The sequence below is a fragment of the Quercus robur genome, chromosome 6, assembly GCF_932294415.1.
Source record: "Quercus robur chromosome 6, dhQueRobu3.1, whole genome shotgun sequence".
NCBI classification, from domain to species: domain Eukaryota; kingdom Viridiplantae; phylum Streptophyta; class Magnoliopsida; order Fagales; family Fagaceae; genus Quercus; species Quercus robur.
The window spans coordinates 35,972,773-35,995,215 of record NC_065539.1 but is presented as its reverse complement, the minus strand read 5'-3'; the positions used below and the strand labels follow the sequence as shown (position 1 = coordinate 35,995,215).

The 22,443-nt window shown below is 34.6% G+C and overlaps 2 protein-coding genes and 1 long non-coding RNA gene across 4 annotated transcripts; 1 reads left to right on the top strand and 2 right to left on the bottom strand.

Annotated features, from left to right (window-relative positions):
• Nucleotides 1-875: 875 nt before the first annotated feature.
• On the top strand, nucleotides 876-5,425 carry LOC126690137 (uncharacterized). The gene is made up of 3 exons (XM_050385270.1): nucleotides 876-959; nucleotides 4,677-4,732; nucleotides 5,158-5,425. Exons 1-3 carry the CDS (start codon nucleotides 876-878, stop codon nucleotides 5,423-5,425), a joined length of 408 nt encoding a protein of 135 aa, XP_050241227.1.
• Nucleotides 5,426-9,120: 3,695 nt separating this feature from the next.
• Nucleotides 9,121-19,084, bottom strand: LOC126688603 (uncharacterized). Of its 2 annotated transcripts, XR_007644320.1 has the most exons (7): nucleotides 17,420-19,084; nucleotides 13,654-13,729; nucleotides 13,327-13,410; nucleotides 12,619-12,683; nucleotides 11,053-11,130; nucleotides 10,182-10,361; nucleotides 9,121-9,474 (listed from the first exon to the last, which is right to left on the bottom strand). It is a non-coding gene; the product is annotated as an uncharacterized LOC126688603 (long non-coding RNA). The 2 variants fall into 2 exon arrangements; XR_007644319.1 differs by lacking the exon at nucleotides 17,420-19,084 and having other exon boundaries at nucleotides 13,654-17,413.
• A 1,400-nt stretch (nucleotides 19,085-20,484) lies between these two features.
• On the bottom strand, nucleotides 20,485-22,443 carry LOC126688602 (protein MOS2-like). The gene is made up of 2 exons (XM_050383359.1): nucleotides 20,908-22,443; nucleotides 20,485-20,810 (listed from the first exon to the last, which is right to left on the bottom strand). The coding sequence occupies exon 1, from the start codon at nucleotides 22,256-22,258 to the stop codon at nucleotides 20,960-20,962; it is 1,299 nt and encodes a 432-aa protein (XP_050239316.1). The 5' UTR covers nucleotides 22,259-22,443; the 3' UTR covers nucleotides 20,485-20,810; nucleotides 20,908-20,959.

Genomic DNA, 22,443 nt, shown 5'->3' with positions numbered 1-22,443 from the left:
GCTCTAGAGAAGAAGAAGACGAACTTCAACATAGCACTAAGAGAGTCAAGGATGGCTCAGATTATTATGGTAGTGGTGAGGATGCTATGCCCTCCTCTAGGTCCTACAAGGATAAACTCGTGGGAGTTGTACCGGGTGCCTATGCACAGATGTGCTCCTTCAATGATCTTTTTGAGGACGTTACTGAATCAGATAATGAAGTGAATGAACTTGCTGAAGGGTTTGCAGCAGTGAAACTTTCAAAGGACATCAAATCTAGGATACTTAGTGCATGGACAAATGCCCTGATTGTCAAAGTTTTAGGTTGCACTGTAGGCTACCACTTCCTTCGTGGAAGAGTATTGAGCATATGCAGGCCATCTGCGAGAGTGGATTGGTTGGACTTGGGCAAGGACTTCTTCTTGTTCAGGTTTGAGTCCAAACAAGACATGGATAACATGCTGGCTGGTGGTCCATGGTTTATTGGAGGTCATTACATTGCCATCTGTGTATGGGAGCCCTATTTTAGGCCCTCTTCAGTAGAGGTTTCTACCATAGCTATTTGGGTTAGATTAAATGAGCTACCTGTGGAGTTCTATGACCCATCGGTCCTCAGGGAGATAGGCAGGGCTATCGGTCCAATCCTTAAGGTGGATGTGAACACAACGACGGAATCAAGGGGAACATATGCGAATATGTGTGCAGATAGATATTAAAAAAAATTAAAAAATAAAAAATAAAAAAAAACCTCTCATTCGGACTATTCTCATTGGGTGGTTTTCTCAGCCAGTTACATATGAAGGGATTGGATCCTTGTGCTTTGGTTGTGGAAGGCCTGATCACCAAAACCTTCTTGCCCTTATGTGACACAAGCTCCAATCAAGATTGACACAGTCATGGTTGGTGATATTGTTGTAGAGAAGCAGGTGGAAGCCAAATCATCCTATGGGGAAGATGACGGCTATTGGCCTTGGATGCTGGTGAGTAGATGGAAACTTGGTCCTAAACCTAGGAGACCTCCAATGACAGTTGGGTTGGAATGAAAGGATTCCCCTAGTCCAATTCGAGTAACCAACCCATCAGTGGCCTCCGCCAAGGCCCAGTCAGTCTTTTATATATATATATATATATATATATATATATATATATATATTTTTTTTTTTTTTTTTTTTTTTTGATTGGAAACATATAACAGAATTTCATTACTACGGACAACTGTCTAAGGAACTTACATCAAACAGAATCTGATGTTCTATTAAGGGAGGAGTATCCTCTACCCATATTTTACTATCTTTCACATTCATTGCATTCCTAGCTAGCAAGTGCGCCACTTTGTTAGTGTTTCTTCTAGTATGCACAACCTTCCAAGAGTTGAACTGTAGCAGAAAACGTTTCAGACCTTCGACAATCTTCAAAATGGGCAGAGCAGGAGGGTTGCATCCATTTAGAGCTTGTATAACTTGTTGGGAGTCTCCTTCCACCACAATATCTTTTAGTCCAAGGTCCCAAGCTAAATAAATACCCGCTTCCGTAGCTTTTGCTTCTGCTTCAATAGCCCCCAACAGAAATTCAACTTTCTTGCACAAAGCTCCCATCATCTCCCCTTGGTCATTTCTAATAACCACCCCGAAACCACTGCAGCCCTTGTTGTTGAAGACCGCTGCATCTGTATTGATCTTGTATGTTCCTGTAGGAGGAAGACTCCAGCGCTTGGTCTTGGATCTATTAATTAGTCTTACAAGGCCTTGGATCCTAGTTACATTCTAAAAAATGTAAAATTACATTAGATAAACCTAGTTTATGAATCCTTAATCTAATTTTGGAAGTTAACTTACAAGGTGGGAAATGTGTTAAGCACCCAATTCACCTAAAAAATTGATCTTTTAGACAACAATGGCCAACATCGTGTCACATCACTCAAACAATCAATATGTCACATTGCATGTTGTGGATCAAAGAAAACATTTGAACATGATTACTATATGATTACAAATAGAATTCATTGCATTTGCATTAGAATCTCAAGAACAGGAGCGGCGGCACGTTAAGGCCAGGGTGGTCATAGGACCACCCTGACCTGGAAAAAAAAATTTATATATAATAATTTAAAATTTTATATTTGTTTGCAATTCAAAAAAAAAAAAAATTTGTGAACTCCCTCAAGTTTTTTTTTTTTTTTTTAATACCAATAAAATTAAACTTTGCTCCATAATTTTTCTACTTAACAATATAATGGGGCCTTTCAAACAAAAAGAAAAAGCCCAAAATAAAATTGAACTAAAATCTAAAATATATATATATATATATATATACATAATATAGCAAGCCCAAATGCCCAATAGACTATAGACCCCAGGGAAAAAAGCCCAAGATCAATCCTCACTCACTACTCAAATAGATTTTTAAATCAACAAAAATAATAATAATTAAATTTTTATAAACTAAATACCTAATCCACCAATTGATCAAATCTTAAACCATTGAGATCCTAACCTAAAGGGAAAATAAAACCTTATCCTCAGCCTTCAGTAGTCAGCGTCTTAGCGAGTAGCGCCTCCACGGCTCCACTTCAAACTTAGCAACAGTAACTCAACAAGACCCCGCCCCTGGTCCCAGCACACATCGATGACAGCAAGATCGAAGATTACCTTGGCCTCGACTTGCTGCTGCGGCGCTGCCCCTCAAGGTATTTCAATTCTCTCTCTTTTTCTCTATCTCATCTCTGCTGTGCTCTGAGAGTGAGAGCGGAGCTCTTTCTGTTTCTCTTTGAACTGAAAAATGAGATTCTCTTAGTCTTTGGAATTGAATAGCTTTGCCTAATGTCTAATTGCCTTTATTTGACATTTTGATTTTATCGGTTTGTGAGTTTGTCGTTTTGTGTATTGTGAATGTTTTATATTTTTTTAATGTTTTGTGTAACTGTATAAGAGTATGTAATATTGTTGATTAGCTATTGTCTCTTAAGTGGGGGGTTGATGGGGGCCATCAGCCATGGGGCCGTAGGGTTGGATATTTGGATTGGTGAAGTGGACAGGTAGTAAAGGAATTAAAAGTAACTGAACAAGACATTTTAAAAGAAAAACAATTAAATTATGTTAGACAGTGGATTGAGCTGGGTGGATGATGCATAGTGGGGTGTGTGCTAGACTACTAGTAGTCAGTAAAGAAAAATAATGAAATAACTAAACAACAATATTTAATAATTTTATTAATATTTCCAATGAACTTATATTTTATTGTTTATTCTTTTGCTAGAATTATGGACAAATATTAGATAAGAAAACGACGTACCCAAGATTCATTTCCGGTGCAAGATTCATCTTCATCTTCATCTTCTAAGCAAATTCGTGTTAACTTTAACTTGGAAAATCTTTGTTCAGATTTTGGGCTACGAGAAAAGATATCATCTTATCATTTTAATAATCATGATGAAATAAGAAGATTTTATTTACAACAAGGCCCTTGTCAATCTTTTCTCCATAAATTCTCTCCAACAATTTTTTTTGGAAAGCCTTGTCGATTTAATTTCGATTGGTATGTAAATAGAAACTGGTTGGAATATAGTATAGACAAGGATACAATATTTTGTTTATATTGCTACCTATTTGGGAAAGATGTTGTCAAGCAAGAAGGAGGAGAGACTTTTGTAACGAAGGGATTCAAACATTGGAATCAAAAATAGAAGTTATTATCTCATGTTAGAAGAGTTGATAGTGCTCATAACCAAGCTATCAAGAAGAGTGAAGATCTAATGAAGGAAAAGCAACACATTCAAAGTGTTTTGGTTAAGCAATCAAATCAAGATAAATTGAATATCGGGTTCAATTAAATGCAATAGTTGATTGCATAAGATTCCTTTTATGCCAGGGGTTAGCTTTTCGTGGTCACAATGAATCTCAAGATTCAAGTGATAAAGGAAATTTCCTTGAGCTTCTATAATTTTTGGCAAATCACAATGAATCTATCAATGAAGTGTTGCAAAAAGCTCTAAAAAATTGCAAGCTTACCCACCATGAAATTCAAAAAGACATTATGAATGCAGTTGCACGAGAAACATCCAAACCCATTATCAAGGATCTTGACAATGGGTTCTTTTCAATATTAGTTGATGAGTCGCATGATATCTTAGTGAAAGAGAAAATGGCCCTCATTCTTCATTATGTGAACAAAAAATGAATTATTATAGAGTGGTTCCTTGGTATTGTACATGTAGCAAGTACCACTGCTTTATCACTCAAATATGCAGTTGAATCTTTACTTTATGAACATAATTTGAGTTTATCGAGACTACATGAGCAAGGTTATAATGGGGCAAGTAATATGCAAGGTGATATCAATAGTCTCAAAACTTTAATTTTGAAAGAGAATATGTCAGCATTTTATGTCCATTGTTTTGCTCATCAACTTAAATTGACTCTTATTTCCGTTGCTAAAAATCACATTAACATTGCTGAATTTTTTATGTGGTTAGTAATTTAGTAACTGTTGTTGGAGGCTCTTGCAAGAGACGAGATGCTTTTCTAGTTGCATAATTTGCCAAAATTAAAGAAGAATTAGAGAAGGGTGTACGTAGAAATGGGCAAGGTTTGAATCAAAAGAAAAATCTTAAACATCCTAGTGATACACGTTAGGGATCATATTATGGGACTATTCTCAACTTGTTTTTGATGTTCTTTATTGTTGTTGATGTACTTAAGATTATTGAAGAAGATGACATCTCCGACCAAAAAGTTGAAGCTCGATCTATTATGAGGTCAATTCTATCTTTTGAATTTGTCTTTGCTCTAGACTTGATGAAAAACATTTTAGGGATCACAAATGAGTTGTCAATAGCATTACCAAAAAAAAAAAAAAAAAAAAATCAAGATATAGTAAATGTTATGGATCTTGTTAAAGTGTCTAAGCAACGATTGCAAGTGATGAGAGATAATGAATGGAAATCTTTATTGATTGAAGTGTCTTCATTTTGTACCACACATGACATTCCTATCTTGAATAAGATGAAATATTTGTAGTTAGTGGAAGGCCGCGACACAACACCAAACAAAATACAAATTTACATCATTATCATGTTGACCTATTCTACACAGTCATAGATTTGCAACTTCAAGAGCTTAACAATCGTTTTTTAGAGGTGAATATTGAGTTGCTACTTTGTATGGCTTGCTTGAATTCAAGTAATTCGTTTGAGGCTTTTGATAAGGAAAAGTTGATACGTTTAGCAAAGTTCTATCCATCTGATTTTCCTGGTACAGATATCCTGGCACTTGGCCCTCAATTTCAGAATTACATTTTTGATATGCGCAACAATGACTTGTTTTTAGAGCTTCAAAGAGTTGGTGAACTTGCTGAAAAGTTAGTGAAGACAGGGAAGTATGACACTTATCCATTAGTCTATTTGCTTATAAAGTTAGTTTCGACCCTTTCTGAAGTTTTTCAACAATGAAATATATAAAGAATAAACTGCGCAATTGAATGGGAGATCAGTGGATGAGTGATTGTTTGCTTGTGTACATTGAAAGAGATGTAGCTTGTAGCATTGATAATGAGATTATCATACAACGATTTCAAAATATGAAAACTCGTAGAAGAAAATTGTAAACTTTATGTATTTGTGTGTTTTTTTATTGTTGTTGTTGTCAATATATGAATTTCTCTTTTTATTAGATTGTGTAATTTATGATTTTTAAGGAATACCCTCGGAAAAATTCCTGGAGCTGCCACTGCTCAAGTACATTTTATGAGCATATTGTGCAATTCTAAGAAAATCATGAGTTTTAACGTGATATATCTCTTCATCTTAATGTAATCATTTGAATCAATAACAAAATTAAAACATGAGCATCTCAAGAACATCATATGAACATGTGTAATTATAAGAAAAGCATGAGATTTCATATGAATTTCTTCATCAACTTCATGTAATCATGTGCATCAAGAATTTCAGAAGATTAACATGTGAAAAGAGCTTGATGCAATTTATTTTTAGAAACAATAAATTAGACATGTTTCAATCTCAAATCACACTATACCATCATGACAAAACATGTTTATTAAACTACCAAATAAACAAAATGTATCATACATTCAATTAACAAAATAACACCTGCATAAAGAGGGAAGAAAGCTCTCTAGAATTCTAAAGAGGAAAAAATGAAAATTTTGATTGCATACCGAATGAAGGAACACCAATTGCATGGTGATTATGCTCAATTTCTTCTTCTAGAGCTCTAGTGGAATGAGGTACTTTGAACTAAGGTTGTCAAAATTGGGATCCTATCGTGGGAGGTAGGTGGGATCGTAAATCGTAGGATTGAATCGTGGATCGTAAGATCCTACATTATTTAAAAACAAAAAATACACATTAGTATGTTAAATAATCACATAAAATATACATTCATTCATAAAAAAAAAAATAATAATAATAATAATAATAATAAATAAAAAATAAAAAATAAAATAAAAAATAAAAAACCAAAAATTTGCATCCATTTGATGTAATTATCATACATCCATTTGTAAGCATTATTTAAAGAGGCCAAAAATCTCAAAATGTGACACTCTATTAAGATGTTATTTTTTATTTGGGTCCAGTTGACACTCTATCTCTCTATATTAGAATAGCAAAACTTGATCTATTAAGATGTTATTTTTTCATTTGGGTCCAACTGAACCTTCTATCAAGTTCAAGAAAATTACAAAAAACTAGGATCATTTGGGATTGTCAGAATCGTACGATCCTACCGATCTTGAACAATTGCAAAGATTCTTGTAAGATCCAGATCGTTTTGGGCAAGTAGGGTCGTAAAATCGTAAGATCGTAGGATCCAGATCGGGATTTTAACAACCATGCTTTAAACTGTGAATCTCCTTTTATATATAGAGGGAGATAAAGGTCTTGTGATTAGATTTGGATGACTGAGACTCTTGAAGATGATAAATGCGAATTTTTAATTCAAAAAACTTATAAAACAAGTCAGAAAAATTGAATTACACTACTAAATTTTCATGTTTGAACAATTGTCGATATTTTGGTCATAAGTTTTTGCTATAAAAAAGAAAAAAGAAAAATCAGATTAAGTTTAAACAAGGGCCATTTGAAAGATAATTAAAAATGCAACAATTTTGACTCAAATCCAAATTCCAATGTTTACTATACTAAAATTGTCCTGTAATGTGAACCTAAAAATTGTTGCAATTTTCTACGTTTTTAATGATTTTCTTATAAGTTTTTGAATTTCATCCAAATTTTGAATTAAATTTAGCCAATTGGTATCAATTAGGGATAATGGATATTTAGAAAATAATTTATTTTAATTAAACATTTACATGTTAAGACATTTAATTAAAATTCAGAATTAAGATTAGTTATCTATTAAAATCACATTATCCCATGTGCAATAGTACCACCCTTTTCCTAGGCATGTACCAATGTGATAATGACACGTAATTAATTCTTTAAATAACCAATCACAATGGTGTTAATTAGTTAGTGTGGCCTATTTTGGGAGGGGTTTTCAGGCCATATTGGAGTTGTTGACCTCTTGAAAATGCCATTGGATGAGTTTTCTAGTAACATTGATGGCAATTTCCATCGACGCGGTGTTCGGTTGCCACCGAGTACTGTAACATGAGAGAGAGATTCAGAATTCTCACCACAAACACACAAAATCTCACAATGATTCAAAAAGAAAAATAATAAAATCTCCTATAGATCAAAACTCATGACAAATTAAACCAATCGAGCTCAAAGATATGACTGGGACTAACCTTCAACAACGGTAGATTGAGGAAATTTTGAACTGGACTGAAGATTTGAGATCTAGGTTAAAGAAATGGCAAAAATTGACAGATCAATGGAGGAAATAGTGGTAGGTGAGTTTTGGGGATTTGGGGAAGAGAGAGAGAGAGAGAGAAAGAAAGTTCTTGAAAATTTGGTGTGCATACATGCGCATGTTTATACATACATGTCAATCAATTCGGTATTTCTGCAATCCTAAATCCATCGTCAACAAGCATACTGACTAACATCGAAGACTCAAAAATGCCTTTGACCACCGCCCTGTTCATCATTGGAAACCCCGTTGTGCAATTCGATGGGTATGAATCTGATTCGGCTTGTCAGTCCGGATGGATTCTTGTACAACCCTAATCATGTTCAATTAACCATAATTGCATGTGCCTATTCCTAATCATAGGGATGCATGTTAATCGTTTAAACTTGATTTGTCTGTAACTTTTAATCTAATGGTTCGAATGAAGCACATTGACACAGTTTTTATTATTATGTACTTCTAAATTTATTTTATGTGAATTTTAGAATATTTGACAATCAAAATGAAAATTTTACCATCGAGATGTGCAACTACAATTTTGCCCTCAATGAGGTTAAACAAGTGTTGCATAATGACGTATCTACGTAGCAACACATTTTACAATTAAAAATTGTAGTGAGAATTATTAATTTTGGAAAAAAAAAAAAAAAAGGATACATAACGATAAATACCAAATATCATACATCATTAGACCAAATATTTTCACTAATTTAAGAACTTGAAGCCCCTTTTAAATAACTTTAACAAGATATATCAACTTATGAGTAATCACATTAAAACATAATAATATAATTCTATTTTTTAAACTGATTAGAAACTAATATTTATGTAATTGTCTTCATAATTTAAAGAATTTCAGTTATTCTCACATATTTGCAAAAGCAACAGCTACTTTGAGTTACCGAGAGTCTTGTAGTTTAACTAACACCTCTAGAAGTTTTCATTGAAGACATTCATGATTTAAATTCCTCAAACCCCATTGTAATTTTGAGCTTATAAGTCATGATTTTCCCGTAATTGCAAAATAATAAAATAAAATAAAGCTATTTCTCCATATTTTAGATCGTTAGACCTGTCACACAATTGGCTGAAAACAATCAAAAAAGAAAAAGTAAAAAGTTCCAATGGCTCTAGAAAATCTATTTTAAAAACTGGAAAGTATATAACAGCGTTTTTTCATTTGAAAATGAACAAAAGTTTTTTTTCTTTTCTTTTTTTCCATATAGTTTGTCAAAAACGACACCACACACCCATCTACTCCCTTTCTAAATTAAAAATTAAATTAATTTCCACCAAGGAACTCAACTTTAACAACAATCAAGATCACCTAACTGTCTCAAATAAATATTCAAGTTATAAACATATATGAGAGTGTTCATAGTCCTTTTTTTTTTTTATATAGGTAATAAGAATTATATTAATAATGATGAAAAATCGCCTCTTTAATTTCTAAATTACCGATCCTCTTTCAATTTATAAATTACTGTTCCTCTCATGCTTCGTCATCACTGCTTCCAATAAGAACGAGATCCTTTTTTGGTTTCCGCCGTTTGGTGCCTCTATTTCAGACTTCCCTGAACACAATCGCGGTACTTCACAATTTGTTCAAGAATTATACTTCCATACTTCCTGTCTTCAATTTCCCAATGATTTTTTCCAACTGTAAGAAAAATTTGATTTGTTATGACTGGTTTCAGTAGAAGAAAAGAAATGAACAGTTCAGTTCCGAAGCTTGAGAATTCAAAATTGCTGAAGGTTCCCTATTAATACACAAACATAATTGTATTTTTAAAAGTTTAGATTCACATTCATCCAAAAAATTTAGATTCACAAATATTTTCCCCAGACCTTAATTTTCACATTTGTGTCAATCAGTCATCATATTTATACTAAATTTTCACAATCAAGGGTGGTGATCAAATTTTGAAAGATCTCTGAACAAAAATATTGTGAAAATTGCATTTACATGATATTTCTGATACTACATATTTACATTTCGCACAATGCGTTTGAACCCCACCCCCCTTTTCTTGAGTTCAAATGAATATGTTATTGTGTCTTTCGGAACCATATTAGATGCACAAGCCACAAGATCAACAAACCAAGACATTATTGAAACAAACTCATTGAAAGATTAGTACTCAAAACCAATTGGACTAGTGAACTTGCCTGTGCTAATGAATTTGGCTGCTTATAATATATTACATAACTAGAGTACCACTATAAAAGGGCCTAATTTTTGTAATAAACTCTAACACACACAACCGAGGTGAGATAAACATTCCTATTTTTTTTTTGAAGAAATAGTAATACTTATTATAATACACGAACACAAAAGTAGTATATAGAGTTTTTTAAATATCATACTGATTTGTTAAGTAGACAGGACAGAATGAGGGGATATTTTTCCAAGGATCGAAGACACTTCTTTCCGTAGCCCATCAAGCTTGAACTCCAAAACAGAGGATGCAAGACTGCATTTGGCTGATTTCAGACTAGCCGTATTCTTCTCTCCGCTAGAAATGTCGTGTTTCACATTTTTCTTTCCTACAAGCATTTGACAAAAAGTAAGCAATGCCCAAATTTAGGCCTACTAAAAAAAAATAAAAAAAATTCTTTTTTGAAAAATATTAATGGGACAAGTAGATAATGGTGGACTGAAAGAGGAAATAAGTTAAAATAAACAACAGAAGTCATCCAATTGAGCTCATTCAGGAATCTAAATTGAGCTCATTCAGGAATCTAAGGAGAAACAGCAATGTATATATATGTTCAAGATGTATCATTTTAAGGGAATACGTCCATAAACAGCTCAGGCAGGGAGCAATCTGATCTAATTATTATATTTTCAAGAGTCTACCTAGCTGTATGTTTCTCACACATTGAAGAATCAATCCAAGAACGAAAAATATAACAACTCAATCAGAAGATTTATGATTTGAACCATTAGAAAAGGAACCTACTGCCATGGAATATCCTATTAGTTCAGGTAAGTCCTGCTGATTTAAAAACATCAAGAGAGAGTGGAAGTACCACATGGGGTACACGAAAAAGATACTAACAGGTGAGGTTTATAACAAGAATACCCTGGTTGAACATATGTCTACCTTCTGCAAATAACTGTTGTAAATAACATGAAAGGGGTTTGAAGTAACAGAATTCATAGATTATCAATTCCAGTAATTTAACTGCTTATAAGCAAGCATTTTCTTTCAAAATGAAGAACCCTTCGGCTTACCGCGTAAGACTTGCTTGGCAAATGGCCCAATGTTACATAAGCATTTATGGCATAAGCTGTATGCTGAAATTCTTCTTTCTACATCAAGAATACATTGGTTCCATATAAAATACTGATAAATGCAGAGTTGAAATAAGGGCAAAGTTTCAATTGGTTAACTGAAAGAACAGAGTTTTAAAGGCAGATTTTATCACATTACAGATCTTTTAGATATGGATAACTGGACAACAATTCTGTATTTTATTGACCAAAAATAGCCCAATTTTTTTTTGGATAAGTAATGTAAATTTTATTCAAATCATAAAAAAAAGTATCACCCAAGTATACACGACACGTATACAGCTGGGGATCATAACAATCAAGTACATAAGTTACAAAAATACATTAAATCATAGATTGGAAAAATAGAATGTCTTTCTACAATGGACATCCAATTAGACGGCATTACCAAAAAAAGCCCAGTTACAAGTGAGCATTCCACACCACTTTGATTTTTAAAAGACCAAGGTAGGAAGAATCTGGTTAAAAATGCAAAGCGCTCACAAGCTTGTCACAAACACTTGGCTTGACTCTCTGCTAGACTTGCTTCTAATAAGCAGAGCTAAAGCCTGAAGGTAAGCTTGTTTAGTATAGAAGTAGCCCAACCTAACCAAGGTTCAACTCAAAAGCTCACAAACCCAGGTATCATTGAAACGCATTTCTTTTTGCATGTTTCTGTGTATTTGTGCTCACATGAGTGTGTCTTAAGAAAGTAAGCAGGGTCTTTTTGTGTGTTACACTCTCTGCTCATCTTTGTGGGTTCATATGTGTCTGTTAGTGAAATTTTATTTTTATTTTTATTTTATTTTATTTTTTTCATGCCGTGGCTAGCTTTCTGTTTATAGAACAAATTTGGAAGTATGAAATGAACATTAAAATTCCCGATAGTTTATGCTCAATAATTAAAACATGCAGAGCTATTAGGGTGACATTTATAGACTTTGACATCTAGCATGATGAAAATTCGCCATGTTGGGCAAACTAATGAATTTGCTAGACACCACCCGCGGAGGTGCTTTAGTGGTAGTAAACCCTCCAACTCTTCAACTTGTGAGTCTAAGGTTGAAAGTTCAAGCATTGGCACTCCCCATTAATTGCGTGGATGGTCCCACGCCATTCATGAGTAGGGTTCAAGTGGGCCTGGGGCAGTGAGCTCACCTGTTAGCTCCCTTTTTTTACTTAAAAAAAAAAATGGTTAGTCACTACTACTTCAAAATCTAATGTAAAATTATTTTCATTAGAAAAATGTGAAATTCCCTTCGCTTATTGAAAATCCTATCAGTTATGTCACAATTTGTGCAGAAAGGAATGTAGCATAATGCCATAATCAACTAGTAGGTCTACTTTGTTCAAACTTTTTTTTTTCCTCTTTTCAGAACATAGTAATTTTCCACATTATGTAGCACATTGAATGTAATTAACAAATAAAATTTACAAAACTTTTTGCATGGCTTTTAGCAGTTCACCAAGAAAAGTTATCTAGATTTTTTTAAAAAAAATTATAAGATCAAAAGAGAAGATTCTTACCAATATACGATCTAATATAAGCTTTATGACAAGTTGTTCTGTTTCCTCTCGCTTCAGTTCAGAACCTAGGGAATTTGTAATACAATAAAATTACCATATGATAGACAGAAAGGTATTGGCTTCAAGCAGTGCATTAAAATAAGAAAGAAAGAAAAAAGATACAATGTAAGGATTAATAAAATGACATGAATTTCGAACAAAAGGAGGAGAGCTTCATGTATTGGTTATGATTAGTCAAAACAATCCTGAAAGAAATATTAGGAGCATTGACCATTGCTTTATAAGACATCTTTCAAAATATTGTTACTAATACCTAAAACTATAGAAGGAACATAGTGTTAGGCATTAGCAATAAAACCAGCCCATCATGTAGATTGCAGAGAATCTTTTCCGAGAAGCCCATCTAGTTGCTGGGCACATACCTGCTGGCTACTGCATATTTTTATAGGTATAGTGCAAGAGGAGCCATCCTCATCCCTAAGTGCCTAACAAAGAATAGATCTAGGAATCCTCCACCGTCAACACAGCACCTAACACCCTGTTCTGCAGGGAGTTTTTGAATTTACCAGTTACCATTACCACTAATTCTAAACCTTACAACATCCCTAATATTCTTGACAATACAGTCCTCTCTAAGAGAATCCTACTATTATTAATTCTATTATTTCTTTGGAGCCAAATCTGATAGATAGTAGCAGTAAAAATTACCTTACTGATGATCTTTAATCCTTTGCCTTTTAGATAATTCAAACCACACTTCAACCCAGCTGGAAATCTGACTCTTGCACAGATCTTCAAAAGATGAAACCAATAAGTATTTCATCTTTTTTTTTTTTTCCACTTCACTAAGTAATCAATAAGTATGTTATGGGCAAAGTCTTTGAATAAAAATCAGCCATGAGCAAATAGCAGCAGTATCGTATACTGGTAATACTAACATATACATGATATCTATGGTTGCCTTGGCCTGCTTATACATGATATCCAGCTTATTCATATTCAACAGTGGACAATGAATTAAAGGCATAAACCAACCTAGTTCCTTGTGCTTTTATTTTCATTTTGTCTTTCAATTGTAACATCGTCATTCTTTGATCACTCTCTTGCATATCTTGCAGCAAAGAAACCATAAGTTGTGCATGACCATAAGTTGCAGCAAAGAAACAATGCTCATATTAATATAGAAACCTATAATCATCAATTGTGAGACATAGATATATTTAACAACATAGAAAGGGAAGCAATAAAATTAAAATTTCAAAAACTCAAGAATGGGAGGAACACATTGAGCCTTCAAATGCACAAGAGAACTGTCCAGCAGTTCTTCACAGTATACATCCAGTGATAACCAACAATAGTTTTTTTTTCTGGATGGAAGAGGAACTATGTCCCATGTATCATTCTAATGGAATGTTTTCCTCCAGCCTGGAATAGATGATAAAGACTCTTGGATAGACTTAGGGTCCATTTGGTTGGGGTGAAAACAGGGAGGATAGAAAATGGGGGAGAGAAAAGGGTTTTTTGGGTTGTTTGGTTGGGGTGGAAAATTGGAGAGATTTTGGCTAGGCTTAGGTATTTTCTCTCCAGACCCACCAAAATCTTATCTCCCCAATTTGGGGTGATTTTAGGAGAGAAAATGAGGAGTAGGGTAAGAGAGAAAACACCAAATCTGCCACTCCCTCTCCACTTTGTCTGCGTACTTAACGTTGTTCCTTTTTCTTTTCCTTTTTTTCCACGTGTATCTCAAGGAAGCTATGGTTTCAACATCTTTAAATTTGTTTTTTTTTTTTTTTTTTTTTTTTTTCTTCTTTGAATCAAATAGTGTCTTTTTTTTCTTTTGTTAATCAACGCTGGGTTTTTTTCTTTTTTAACAAGTGGTGGCTTTCACCTTTAAAATGTAATAATAAAGAAAAATAATATAATATAATATGAATGATGTGTTAATTTTTATAAGACATTATTCTTTTCTTCTTCTTTTTTGGATATTGTACCCTTTTTTAAATTTCAAAGACCAAATCAAAATTTGTTAAATTTGAGACCAAAATCGACCCTATAATTTACCCATGAAATAAAAGCACCAAAAGGTGGAGACAAATATTACAAACCAGGAAATCGGATGACAAGTACAAGTAAAGTTATCTTTATGCAGCATAGTAGGAAGAGAATCGCAATCAAGAAGTGGATTCCAAATTAGGGAAAATTCTCAATGGGACTTGGTCGCTAAGGACTATACACTAGAAATAGTTTTTTGGGAATAGTTCTAGGAAGGTGATATCAACACTAAAAAATGATGGCAAAGAGTAAGGGAATAACACTTGTATCCCTTCTAAGTACAAGAGTACCTAGGAAAAATACACTAAGAGATCTAGGATCAAGTTTATCATCTCCTAGACCTAAGATGTGAAAATAGAAAATACACCCAAAAAGCTTAGGAGATAAATGGAACAAGACTTTAGTTTACCAGGAGACAAGATAATACTTGGGATATAAGCACCAAGGCCAACGGAAGGCATGCAATTGATAAGATAAGAGGCTGTTGGCACTGCATCACTCCAATATGATTTTGGAAAACTACCATGGAATAAAAGTGCACAGGTATTCTCCAAAAAATGTCTCAACTTACACTTTTGCACACCATTTCATTGTATGTAAACATATAAATGAATTATGCATTGCATGCCGTGACCATCAAGAAATTGAGAAAAAAAATTGCATCAAATATAAACGCACATTATCAAATATAAAGATACAAATTGAAGTATCAAAAAAAATTACAAAATACCTAAAGCCCAAATATGATGGGAATCTTTTATTTATTTTTGATGTTTTTATTTTTTATATATATATAAGTAAAACTAAATTTCATTAAAGAAAAACAGGCATAGCCCAAGTGCACAAGACGTATACAAAGAGAATATGATGGGACCCTCATTGCCTTTTTGGAACCCAAATATCTGATGTACTAAGTGAAAAAAATTATTGACACAACTCACTCTTAGACACAAAGGACAATCTATGATGCTTCCTCAATTAAAACGCTTCACATTGCATGGACACAACTTGATGACATGAAGGAACTAACAGCTTCAGGATCTAAAGAGAAGGATGACTGAGAAGACAATGATGCTAAAGGGAAGAAACGGATGAATAAAGGGTACTTGAACAGGAAGAGTTGCATAAATCAAGATAATAAAGTCTGCCACCAATCTAACCGTCATCTAACCGTGAGAGATCATAAAAGATGCAATACAAAGGTAAGAATATTGCAACACCAGTTTACTTACAAAAATGAGACTAAATGTAAATTAAGGAAAATATAGGACTGAAGATCGTGAAAAAGTGGAAGTAAGGTTAATATTTCCAAACCAGAAACATAACTGGCAGAGCCATCTACCAAAGTAGTGCAAAAAAGACTAGTTAGTTGCTCAAGATATAAAAAATCCCAGTCATATGATTAATCTCACCCAATTCAATGACATAGGGTTCTTGGGTGGCAAGACAAGCAATGGGAGTATTTATCTGAACTGGAGTAGTAGCAAAAGACACAAAAAAATGAAATTGCAGAGACAAAATGTGACTACTCTTCCCCAAGAATGGAAAGTATGCTGGTGGTTGAGGTCAGTATAGGAGACACTTAAGCATTCTCCTCCTCTTCAAGAGTAACTTGGTTAGTAGTGGTTTCCCATAAAGATCCCAACAGAAGTCTACCATCTGATGCTCAGAATGATAGTAAGTGCATTTTAGGGAACCAAGTCTTCTACCACAACCTTCTTCCCCTTACTCATGACCCCACGTCCTCCAAGACCACACCTAGAAAATCTAACACACCCCATAGAGACAAAGGCAGGTTTATTACGAGTCAGTGTAACTGTATTAAAATCACATAAGGAGGTCTACTTAAGTCAACCAAATGCTTCACTCAAAGAAGGTCCTTACCATAATCTGTGACTTCACTAGATCAAAGGCCAGAGACAAACTAGAAAAAAATAAAAAATTGAGCTACATGCATATGATCTCTTTGTTTTTACATGGTTTTAACATCAGCAAAGATAAGCTTGTAAAGATTGAACTCTTCTCATATATCCTTAAATTAAATGCAATAATCTTCCAAAGAGAAATAATTTAGAGCATGGGAGAAGTAATTCTAATGAAGATCATAAATGCATTTAAGATTATTGGGGACTCACATTTGGTGACTCCTTCCCTTTGTTCCTAAGTTCTCTCCTTTTTTGTAATTAATTTTCTTCTTTATTCTTTTTTATTTTTCCTTGTAATTTTTGGACTGCTTTGTGCACTTTTTGCATAAAGTAGCTTTTTCAATTAACATCTTTCTTACTTTAAAAAAAAAATTAAAAAAAAAAATTATTGACACTAGAATGCAGTTCCTAAGCCTGTTTCCACACAATTTTTTGCAGTGAATGAATAAACAACAACTTATCTTAAACTCTGTCGTTCCATAAAGAACTCCTAATCTGTGCATTCTCAACTTTCTAATAAGCTACTTAATATTTGTAGTAGAAGGTAGATCGTTAGTCAGATGGTGAAAATTTTCCTTCCAAGTAGAAAGGCCTCAATAGCTTAAGCCCACTGTGCATAGTTCCTTCCATTGAGACAAATTGAAGTAATAGAGAGCATATTAGCAGAGGATAAATAATTGAATTGTATACTCTCTTTTGATTCCATAGCAAGACTTGATCAAAACAAACGAAGTAAATAAAGCAAATAAAGTGTGGGCTCATGAGAAACACTAGAGACTAGACAATCAAACAATATTAGAGAGCTAACATTGTATGAGTAGTACCATTGCATTGTACTCTTCTAGAAGCTTCTTAAAGAAGTGTCTGATACTCTTCTAGAAGAGTCTAGCATATCCTCTTGGTAAGGTGTCACTTATGAGGTGTCCCCCACTGTCTGTCTTTGTCAAGAATATTCTCTATTCCTTGTAATCAAAGCTCGAATATATGTGGAATATAGTGGCTAAGGGCTGAGTAAGATTTTCAGCTCCTCTCTTTGAATCTTCTTACTTGAATTCTCTAAATATCTTCCACTAACAAAACACGAGTGGGCAAATTTAACATCATAAACCTGACCAACCAGTGTGATGCTTACAGCAAAAAGGCTTTTATTTTTTATCAAGAATTGTGCCCTAGTTTTGATGTAAGGCCTTCTTGGCACCTTTCATAGGCTATTTTAGTTATTATATTATTGTCTTAGTATTAAGTTTCATTAGGTCAGAAAGTTGTTTGTTCGGTTGTAATTCATTTTTACTTAATGGGCTGCCAAAGGCCAATGAGGCTTATTTTATGTTTTGTGTCCTTTTCCTAATTGATTTAGAACTTCTTAATTACTTTTATTTATTATTAAGAGTCCTAGTGTTTTTAGGAAAAGGTTATTTAGAAGTTCTAGTCCTTCTAACTCAACTGTAGTGTTCCAACAGAAACGTCCAGGGTTCAAATCCCTCCCTCCCCCAACTAACAAATTATCAAAAAAGAAGCTCTAGTCCTTCTAGAAGTAGTAGCGGAAACAACCTATAAAAGAGTCTTTTTATGTACTCAATAAAAGAGAGATATAAAGAGATTGAATTAATAAAAATTCAGTAGCATATATTTTATGTTTTGATGGTGTCATTGCCTTCTCCTTGCTGAGTGCTCCTTCCTGAGTGTGATTGCTTGGGAAACCTTGGTGTTATTGCCTAGGACTTATCTTTCTTTATTTCTCGTTCAATTCACCATTTTAACACCAATAGCCCCATCAAGATCCTTTGTTTTTTTTTATTGATTAACCTACCAAAACCCTTAAACATCAAACCCTAATGACGCAAGGAGAGCAACAAAATTTATTTCAAATTTTATTATTTGAAATAAAATAATAAAATTTAGGCATTAATATTGTTTAGGATTTTATGGAATGTAATTATGGTTTTATGTACTCCTGAAACCTATTAAAAAAAGGCTTCAGGAATAATTTTGAGAAATGCATTTTGAATAAAATTACTTATTAAAGATGTTTCTCTAAAGCTTGGTGGTGATTCCAATCAATCTAAGGTGGTGAAGTCTAGGGCTCCTTGTTTTTACCCTTTTGCTTTCCATTTTCTATCCTAATTGTCCTAAATATACATGGACCATATCACCATAAGATAATTTCTTGCAAAATGTTTCAAAATGCACCACACGTCATCAGCTAGTACTAATTAGCTGTAGGAAAAAAAAGGGTATCTTGAACTTGCATTTAATAAAATTTAAACAATTCAAATTGCTTAAATTTTGTTGAAAACACAATCCTTTCAAGATTTCATTATTTATATTTGTTTTACCATTATTTTAACAATTGTGGCAATAAAAAATCTTACATGAGCAACTTGCACAAAAGCTATCTAAAACACCTCATAATCTGATATAAAACAGGTAAGAAACAATTTCAAATCAAGTTATAACAGTTAATGAACACAATACTGGAAGGGAAGAAAAGGTAGAAGACACAGACCTGTTCACATTCCTTTCTAGAAAAGCAATAAACTATCCCAGACTCATTATTTGAATAAGATTCTTGGATGAATTCAGCAATTTCATCAATCACCACCTTACCAACTGATGAATTTTGCCGCACCTATAGTTCAAGACAAAATGATATCTCATAAATTATTAATACAGAAATATTGAAGGCAATATATAAACAAACACCCACTAAAAACTGTACCATATAAAAGAGATTCGGCCTATTGACAGTGCTGACAAATTTAATACATTTAGGAATGTGCAGCATATCCATCAGATCAATTTGGACCTTCTGTGTCGCAGTTGCCTGAAAAACATATGACAAAGACATAAACTTACATAAACAACGGCATATTAGAAATTAGAAATTGAAACTTTGGATATTTTTCTTTAATGATTACAAAAAAAAAAAAAAAAAAAAAAAAAAAAAAAAAAAAACAATGAAGACATACAGTCAAAGCAACCAAAGGAACATTAGGAAACTAAGTCTTGAGGATGCCAAGAATCTTATAGTCAGGTCGAGAAAGTCATGAGCCCACTGACTGCAACAATGTGCCTCCTGTAAAGTAAACCATATGATACACAACAACGAGTTGCGCAATAAATAAAATTACAAAATGGTTCTTGTGGTTGGGCCCAAATGATGGTTTGTGACTTTCTAAAATTTTTACTATTCTGGTGCTTTTTGATCTTTACTTTTACAATATATTTTAATTAACTATCTACTTCGCTATAATCATTGCTGCATTTGCAAAAGTAGTAGTGAGACTGTAGCACATTTGTTGCTGCATTATGAAATTGCCTATGGAACTTTGGACTTTAATCTTTTATGTTTTGGGGTTCTGTGGATAATGTCCAAAAGTGTGGTTGGCTACATCAAGATGGAGGAATTGGTTTGGTAAACATTTTTCTTTTGTCTGGAATTTAGTTCCATTATGCCTATTATTGTTAAAGGGTGGACTTCTGTTTCATTAATCTCTTGGCATTCATGCATCAAACTGCACTAATCTGACCACAATGGGGTTATTGCAGGAGGAATTTGAAGAGCATGCAGAGAAAGCCAAGACCCTGCCAGAGAATACGACAAACGAAAACAAGCTTATTCTCTATGGACCAGTGAACACCAGTAAGTACCTGAGCCAAATTGTACGCTCATATTAACTCATTGTTAGTCTTTGTACTCATGTTGCGTTATAAAAAAAGTCATGGCCTTTTTATATCTGATTTGCAGGCCGTCCTGGAATATTCAACTTGAGGGACAGAGCAAAGTGGGAGTGAAGAAGACTACTGTAGTCTAATGAACTGAGAGGTCTATGCTGCCCAACCTGGACAGCCCACTCACTTATATAAATTCAAGCAGAAACAAAACAGCTCGAGCTAAACCAAAGCTTTGTTAAAGCAGGAACTGTAGTGGGTTTCAAGGATTTGACTAGACATAATTTACAATCAAAAGAAACATACTTAGTACGAGTACAATTGCCATAACCACATCTAGTAGAAGTACCTGATAAACCTGATTCATTCACACCATTCAGAAATAACTCATTACCAGTTTGAAAACTACAGAACATTATTTTCCATTCAATTTAAACATTTGAACACAGACATCAACAAGATATCAAGCAGATGCGGCAGCTTCTTCCAGCAACTGTTTAACCTTGGTGATATAATCACTCATCGCTTCATCCTTGGATTTCCCTGGTGGAGAAAACGTTAAAATTTTCTTAGTATAGGCCACAATAACACAGAGCAACTAAATTAACTAGATTGTTGCAACTGATCAGTAAACCATTACCTTCAACAGGAATAGGATTTTGATAACGAAAATTGTTTGAACTAATAACATATCAATATCCGAGGTAGGTGGGATCCCCAATATACTCAGCAATTTGATCAAGCCGCACATTTACATAGTCATGGTTATTGCCATCCTGAACCACAGCAGTTTCTTGTTCCAAATCCTTGCTAACAAGACTTCCAAACACACCCTCATGCTTACCATACAAAACCAAAACAGGTCCCCCACGGCGAGGCAGTGCAGTCTCAAGAAAGTCTTGTGACACACCTTGGATTAACTCCCTACTCTCATCCATCGATACATCACACATTCTCGGTCCAACTACATCCACAACCTCCCCTTTCTTCAAGTACAATCTTCCCCCTTTCAAATCCTTGCTAATTATCCTAACCCGAATGTGACTCTTAAGCCAAGAAGCCTTAATGCTAGTGGTCTTTGTCGTTGTCGTTGTGGTTGTCTCCATCTTCCTCTTTTTCGAATTTGATGCTGCTTCTCTCAATTTTTTCAAGCAAATCTCCTCTTCTTTAGACCCCAATTCAGCAAGATGTTCGAGTCGAACTTGCACTTTCTCTTCACTCTTAGAGAGCTCCAAAACAACCTCAGACTTACTCTCCAAGACCTTAACGATTCGACCCTTCAAACCCACATCTCTCCCTGCAATTACTCTAACAATTTTCCCAACAGAAAACCTAAATGGTTCGTCCACCTTCTCGACAAACCCTAACCCGTGCTTCCCAGTGTGTCTCTTCTGTACAACAATTTCCACATCCTCTTTAGCGTTCTTACCAATCCCTCTCCCTTCTTTCCATCCGTATCCGGCGAGCAAAGCCTTGCCGAAACCCTCAACCGGCGTATCATCAAACTCTTGAAAACCATTATCTTCAGGTAACCTCTGCAAATCATCCCTCAGCTTCTGTAGCATCATGTTCTCCACACCCGATCGAGGCGGAGGCGGAGGCGGAGGCGGAGGTGGCAGTTCTTGTTCGTGGACGCCACCGCCATTGGATTCGGATTTTGGGGTTTTGTTGTTGCGGATAGTGAGGCCGTAGGATATGGTAGTCTTGTCATCGAGGGTGTCAGGTGCCGCGGCCTCGAAGGAGAGTGGCGGCGCGGCGGCGGCGGCGGAAGAGGAGATCGGGAGTTCGAGATTCTTCATGCGTTTGTGAGGTCTCCATTCGTTCTCGATGGGAGCGATTACTGGAATGGGTCTTTTGGGTTGGGTGGTTTTGGAAGAGGCGTCGAATTCGGTAATGAATTGAACTTGCTTGGAATCTTCGGAGGGTTTGATAATGGGTTTAGGTTTTACAGAAGAAGAGGGCTTTTTGGATTGCAGAGAGAATTTCATCATCTTCTTCGAAATCAACTAGGTCAATCGGTGTGAAGATCACGGGTGGTAATCGGAACAGCCCTTCTGCCGTCAATCGGTGTGACTGAATAAGAGAAACGAGAGAAAGAGAGAGAGATACCAGAGAGGAGTAGGCAGGGCGGTGGCTTCGACTGGTAATTTCGTGCCACACCCCATTTTTTTTATGT